Here is a 7,326-nt window from a genome sequence, read left to right on the forward strand (position 1 = left end):
AGAAATTCTTACCAAAAAAAGAACTGGTTTACATATCGGGGTGTAGCAGCTTCCCTTTTTTTAGCAAGGAAATGCTCCTTGTCTGTTGCTGCTAGAGAAACATCTGCCTTTAAGTGGTGTGCATAAATGCACTGCGTCAGATGTAAAATTCCTTCAGAAGTTCAGCAGTCTTGAGTGCATTTCCACTTTATTCAGTAAATATTACCCTTAATGGAACCATGCATAGCTCAGGCTTTGCAAAGGTTACATTCCTATCTGCTGTTTTGTCATGACCATAATTAAAATCCACATGTGAGTTGTTGCTTGGATTTTTATTATGTTAACAGTAACTGTTTTACTGTGCTAGTTGGTTAACTTTTCTAAAATAAAAGGGGGAAAAGTATACATATATTTCTCTATTCAGACCTGTGTAGAAGCCAGATGTTCAACATTATTAATGGAAGCTCTGAAACACAAAAGGCTAGGAACCATAAACACTACCAAGTGTCCATAATAAAGGGGGAGCTTGCTAGTTTTACTGTTGAAGAAATGAAATGCACAAGTGATCCAGTGACAACTGTTTTGTAATATCCATATATCCTTTTTAAAAGGACCAAAAGACTTATTGTGGATGTGATACGAACACAGCCAGGGGATACGCTCTTAGAAATACTAGAAACACCAGCCACTGCACAACAGGTAAGTGCTATACTGTGCCTGAACAGGGAAGAAAGCACATATTTTATTATAGCTATTTGATAGCCTTTACAGATCTCTGACAGCTTTCTCCACCACTTTATAACAATGAAATCATTGTTGCTGTTTGTAGACTATTCAGATCTAGAGCCTTCAAAATGTGAGACTTGCAAATTTTCTTTTACTGTATAATTGGTAACAGCTTCTTCAGAGGAAAAGAAAAATTAAGTCTTGCTGTCAACTAGCACAACTAGAATAATATTTTTTGTCTTTACATTTTTTGTAAACAGGGTCTTTTCTCTCCTATGTTATAATACAATCAAATAGCCTGAGGTGAATCCTTCTGCTAGATTTTTTTTTTTTCTTTCTCATGAACTTCAGTATCTTAACTCAAGTTCCCCAACACCTAGTTTATTTGCTTAAGCAATACAAGCAAATATCTGCCTGGGGAACTACAGCTATCCTTGGTATGGGAATTGAGGGGGAAGAGCTCCCAGTTGAAGACTTCCCTGTAGATACCGACACACAAAGCTACATTTCAATAATGTGCACATTTTAGCTTACCTCAGTGTGTGCATATGGAGGGGATACCTGTAAGATTGGGACAGTCTTCCCACAACTAAGTGAAGTCATTGAGTCATCTGGCTGATTTTAGACATGTTTTTATTAATTGAAATACGTGTCTAGGTGTTGTGATTAGTTACTTAAGGTGTGTCAAAAGACATAGTAAACGGAACACTTTCAGATTATGTGATAAGAGGATATAAATAAAGCCTGCACCTTGATTCTTGATAATCTCCTTTGAGAATTCAATGTACTTGAATACTTAACTGTTACCGTGAGCTGGAAAATAACTGTTCTGGATATTTTTTTCATCCAGGAATCCGAGCACTTGAAACTTGTAGAAAAGCGTGCCATCTTAGATTCCAAAACTCCAGAGAAAATGAAGCACAGTCAGTCTATTTTTGAAGATGGGCAGCTACCAATAGAACAAAAGAAAAGGAAAATTCAGAGAAATCTCCGGGCATTGGAACAAGCAGGACTAGTGTCTTCAGCAACTAAGTACCAAGAAATTATAAATGAGATCGCTAAGGTAAATGGAACATGCTTCCCTGTATATTGATGGTTTTTAGGCATCTAGCCTAAATACATTCCAGCTAGAGATGTACAGTAAACATTTTCCAGAGAATGCTGCACTAAATTGCTGAAGTTTCCACATAAGAAACAAATCATCTTTCTTTGCTGACAAAATAAATGAGACAGTACTCTCATGCATAACTACCTGAACTAACATACAACTGTAGACTTTGTTATCCAGATTTGATATTGATGCTGATTTAACTTCTCCAGTACAATGTGTTGCAGTATAGCTTTTTATATTTTAAAAGGAATCAGAATTACCCATCAGTGTTTCAATTAATAATTAATGTAGTCTTGGTAAGGTTTAAAAAGACTTAAAAAAAAACAAAACATTTTCTGAACTGCAGTGGTTGGGCAGGACACAAGGAGAATAGTGGGCCAATGTGGTGCCCATCCTGGGGTTGATAAAACACCGGGCCTGTTGTGTACAAACCAGCAAGTCCTGTTCCAAATCCACACCCAGTACTGGCTGTAAGAATCTTAGTGTATTGAATTATCTTTAATTACTCATGAGTAATATTGAATTACCTTTAATTACTCATGAGTAAATTACTCATAGCTCACGAGTGATTTACATATTATAAGTTTGTATTTTTTAAAGTTGCAAATATATTTGAATATATAAATGAGTAAATTACTCATGTGAGCTAAGTCTCTAATATAATTATGTATGTCATGTTGCATCTACTCTGAAGTGCCATTTTAAAGCCCTGCATGATTCAGGTGTCTGCATCTGCTTCTACTTGAGACAAAACCATTCTACATATGTATTCAGTGCCCCGTTCTTTTTTATTTCTTATCTATAAGCCCAGATGCTTTGTTTTGAGCCGTTAAGGCAATCTGAAGATTGGGATGAGCCTTAGGACTGGAAGTTGCTTTTATTCTACTTTCGACTACCTCAACTCAACCATTACCTTCAACCCAAGCTCTAGTCTAGCAGTAGCTAGTTCTTACCTAGTAGAAGCCCAAGCTCTCATTTCTTAGGCCTCTCACCAGAAACTAGCTGTGAGAAAGCTTCCATTTACAGCATGAAGACAACGTCTTCCTTATGACTGCTGTGTCTGTCGTGCCCTGGAGACAACTGCAGAGTTCAAGATAACACCACTTGTATACAGGAGTGGCAATGTGATTGTTGCCTTCCATACAGTCATGTAAACTGTAGTACTCACTGCTGGTACCATGCCTGTGAGAACTAACATGGCAATTCATGCTTTCTCCCAGTAATTAAGTCAGGTTGTGTAATTACAGATTTGTATGATAATAAGCTAAGACTTTTTAAAATAACAAATTAATAAACCAATTACATTAATAAATTTATTTAGGATATCCGGAATCAGAGAAGATACAGACATCATCGAAAAGCTGAATTGGTGAAACTCCAGCAGACTTTGAGTGCACTTAACTCCAAGACAGCATTTTATGAAGAACAAATTAATTATTACAACACCTATATAAAAACTTGTCTAGACAACTTAACAAGAAAGTGAGTTGAGTCTTCTTGTCTTTTAATATTTCAGTGTGTTTTATCAGGAGGGAGAGCAGATGTTAATCTGTAGTTGAAAGTTTTGATTCCAACAGATTGACAATCCACGAATTAAAAAGTCCATGGGGGTTGTCACTGTGACCTGAGTCAAAACCTGGAAAGTAAGTCTTGCATTTATTTAAAGCTGCCTTACAGAAAGAGGCCTGAGGTGTATATGTGTTTTCAATATATTTAATTGGTGCTACTTTGCAGATCCATTAGCATGCTTTGAAGTCATGCGGCTTTGGGAAGTAATTACTGATTTTCTTCCTTCATTATAAAAGGATTAGGTTTTGTCTTTAGAATGGAAAAGGGGGAAACAAATGCCTAAAGAATTTTACTTTTCAGGTATGATGCAGTTACTCGAGAGCAAGCCCCCCTGCCAATGCCGCTGAAGTGTCAAAATGAAAAAATTTTACTGATATGCACTGGGAAAGCTCCCGTTCATACCTCATTGATCCAAAAATGAAATTTAGTGACCTATCTTATTTAACATCTATGTCACTGTATGCTTACAAATTGCTATTTTAAAGTGATGATTGTGGACTCGTTTGGATCAGGGTTGCATTTCACAATAGAGTTTAAACAAGTGCTAAAAATGTTGATTCAAAATCATTGCCAAATTGTTTAGACTATTCACCGTGTGCTCAAAATCCCTCTAATTCTTAAATTTGTTTTGAATGTTAAATCTGTTCATTAATAGGAGTTCAAGAAGGCAAAGAGTGAAGGAAAGCTAAATATGGCTGGAAGAGTAGTTGAAGTATAAAAGACCTGGTAAATAAATCAAAAGCCATTTTTCTTGTTCTCTTCCCAGAAATTCACGGAGGTCAATTAAACTAGATGGAAAAGAGGAGGTGAAGGGAAGCAAAAAACTGAAGCAGGCCTCATTAAAGTACACAGCTGCAAGACTGCATGAAAAAGGTGTCATCCTAGAAATTGAAGATCTTCAAACCAACCAGTAAGTGTGGTATAAAACAATTCAGAGCATTTTCTAATCAACAGCTTAAGGGGCCTGACTTTTGTTAAAAGAAATCTTTGCAATTTCCTGTGCCAAACCTAAAATTACCTCAGACTTCTACATTCAGAAGAATGATAAAGCCTAATTGTCATAATTCATTTTTTTCCCTTGTACCTTGTTATATGATTACCTGGGGGGAAAATACTTGAATAAGCCTATTTTGGCATTAACTTAAATAGAACCAGTACAAGTCCAGCAGCACACTCACTGCTAATGACTGACTTGTTAAGCAGTTGTAGAAGTTATTTTTTTCATTTACTGACCAATCACTTTCATATAACTGAGTAAACACCTGGTTTTCTGCACTTCCTCACTATGGCAAGGTGAATGTATGTGGTGGTTTAACATCCCTTTTGTATCTATCCATTTTGAGGCCGCTGTAGTGAAAATCTTCCATCCTCTGCACCCTTCCATCCATCTTCTGCATGTAAAAAAGTTTTCCAGGTTGCAATTTTTTTCCAAGTGGGTTCATCAGGCAGAGGAAGCCACATAAGGCAAACTGAAACCAAAGAGTGTGTATGCACCTGCAAGGAGATGCTCAGGCATGGCAGAACAAAAATCCAGCTGCCCTGTTCCTACGCTGTGAACACTTGGTCATCTTTGTTCCCTGAACTTCCCACAGCATATTTTTTTTCCAATATAAAAGACCTGCTCTGTATTCCATTCTATATATACACCAGGAAGTCTCCAAGAAGACATTGCAGTAGGGATGGAGTGGTTCATTTGACACTATTTATACTGCTTGCAGTCAAAGTTCTTTTGTGTTCTGCACGCTTTTTCCTCAAAACTGCCTCTGGACTATATAAAACTGCACAGCATACATAATCAATTACCCTTCTTTTTGTTTCGAGGTTTAAGAATGTGATGTTTGATATCACACCTGGAGAAGAAGTGGGTGACTTTGAAATCAAAGCAAAATTTTTGGGGGTTGAGATGGAAAAAGTGCAGCTTCATTTCCAGGTACAGTTTGAATTTTGTTACTTTGCTATATAGTCACAGTTGCATTTCCTCTAAATATAAACTATTTCAGATTTTTTTTATGTATTCATGAACTATTCAATCAGCACAGAGCAGCAGATCATGTGGGGAATAACTATGTAACTTCCATAGGATGCTGGGCATGGAGTCGGGTTAATGTTTATATTACAGCAATTGCATGAAACCAAATGCCACATTAGTTCAGTGGCAAGCAGCAAATACCAAGAGAAAACAAAAATGCACAGAAAACAGTATTTCTTCTGCTTTGCTGTTACTGACAGTCTACAATGTGGGATCTAGAGGACATGTAATGTCTTCTACACCTATCCAATAGTTGCTTGTAATTGTTTAAATTGTGAAGGACCTGGAGTTTGAGATGGCTATCACATGATGAAAGTGACCCCACCTTGTTGCTGTAAGCTATGGATTCAAACAGAGACTAATGATGTCCTTTCTGATTACAGGATTTGCTTCAGATGCAGTATGAAGGTGTGGCTGTAATGAAAATGTTCGATAAAGCTAAAGTGAATGTGAATCTGCTCATATTCTTGTTGAATAAGAAGTTCTATGGAAAATAAGTGTCTTCAAATATCATGGACTGCATCCATCAGTGGGAAGTCTATTCAGTATTTTTTTGCTTTTAAACATTTGTTTGAAGTTTGTCGTTGGATGCTTTTTAACTTTAAAAAAAACCCTAAAACACCAAATGTTCAGAGGAATATGCACAGTGCCTTTTCAGCATTGATGATGAAGCAGAAAAATAGGAAGTAGATTAATTTAAACAGTTCCAGATTTCATTGGTGTTGGTACTTTCAAATCAAAATATTGTTTAGGACACTCAGCTGTTGTGGTTGTATGGATTTTAAGGTAGGCAGAAATTGAATTTAGTTGAATATATAAACCTCTTCCTATTAAAACATTTTTAAATTACCTCAGATATATAATATAGTTCTTATTAGACTTTTAAGTATTTACAAAAAGAAATCCTAATTTGTTTCTAAGGGATAGTTTGGGCAAATATTTAGCTACATACTAAGCCTATTTTCTGTCAGTTGTCAATTGTAAAGCAAACTTATTGTGCAATTCAAAAATTTTTATAGGTAATTATAAAGTGACAATAACGTCTTACTGTACAAAAATATATTTTGTGATTCATTCCTACTAAATGCACTACTGCCTCATGTAAAATGACATTTTCTACTTTCACAGCCTTTGGAGTGGCATTGGGGAAATCTGAATAGCAAACATTTGTTGTTCAGTTTGAAGTATTTGAATACGTAAATTGTGCCTGTCTGTCTTTTTTTGTAAGAAAATAAATGCAATAAAATCAGTATTTAGATTGTGTTTTTTAAATATTCTTTGGAGATTGTTTTATGTAAAATAAACATTACCTAATTAAACTGCCTTGGTTCCTAAATGTCATTTAAGAGTCATTAAAGCAGCATGGTAGTGAAAGAACTTCTTTCAGTGCTTTTATAAAATTGAATCTAATTAAACTTGATTGTCCTCACAGTACACTTTGGGAAAGGTGGCTCAGCAGTGAAGACTTCATGGCCTTTATGCCGTTGAACGTGATGATGATTTTGCTGATGAACTACCAATTATATCTACAGAGCAAAAGTGTGTACAGTAGGTAATGTGATAAATGCATAAACCAAGAAAAAAGATTTCCTACTCTCACTTTCCTCATGACTTTAAAAGATGGACAGTGAGGCCTTCTGGAATGCATTGTAAAAGCAAATATTAAAGAAGTATTAATTCTGAAGGTGGAATAAAACAGTGTGAAGTCAGTAGCAGATATATAGACCATGAGTTTAGTTGGTATACTGACCTGTGGTATTACACAAGCTGAAAAAATGATTACACTTAGAGATATTCATTTATGCATGGCATTAAATTTGAACACTTGACTACTTTAAAACAGCTAATATCCCTAATTAAAAGATAAACAGCTCCTGCATGCTTCCATTTTTCTTCTAGCTAGTTATGTATA

The 7,326-nt window shown here is 35.8% G+C and overlaps 1 protein-coding gene across 1 annotated transcript in view; it reads left to right on the forward strand.

Annotated features, from left to right (window-relative positions):
* The window catches only part of IQGAP2 (IQ motif containing GTPase activating protein 2), a 109,123-nt gene extending 102,470 nt beyond the window's left edge, over positions 1-6,653 (forward strand). Inside the window, exons 33-38 of the mRNA XM_009327312.1 lie at positions 591-678; positions 1,556-1,768; positions 3,138-3,298; positions 4,164-4,295; positions 5,207-5,315; positions 5,798-6,653. Coding sequence (XP_009325587.1) covers positions 591-678; positions 1,556-1,768; positions 3,138-3,298; positions 4,164-4,295; positions 5,207-5,315; positions 5,798-5,911 — 817 coding nt within the window. The 3' untranslated portion in view covers positions 5,912-6,653. The remainder of the gene's footprint in view (positions 1-590; positions 679-1,555; positions 1,769-3,137; positions 3,299-4,163; positions 4,296-5,206; positions 5,316-5,797) is intronic.
* Positions 6,654-7,326: the final 673 nt, after the last annotated feature.

The sequence above is a fragment of the Pygoscelis adeliae genome, unplaced genomic scaffold (genome assembly GCF_000699105.1).
Source record: "Pygoscelis adeliae isolate BGI_AS28 unplaced genomic scaffold, ASM69910v1 Scaffold26, whole genome shotgun sequence".
NCBI lineage: Eukaryota > Metazoa > Chordata > Aves > Sphenisciformes > Spheniscidae > Pygoscelis > Pygoscelis adeliae.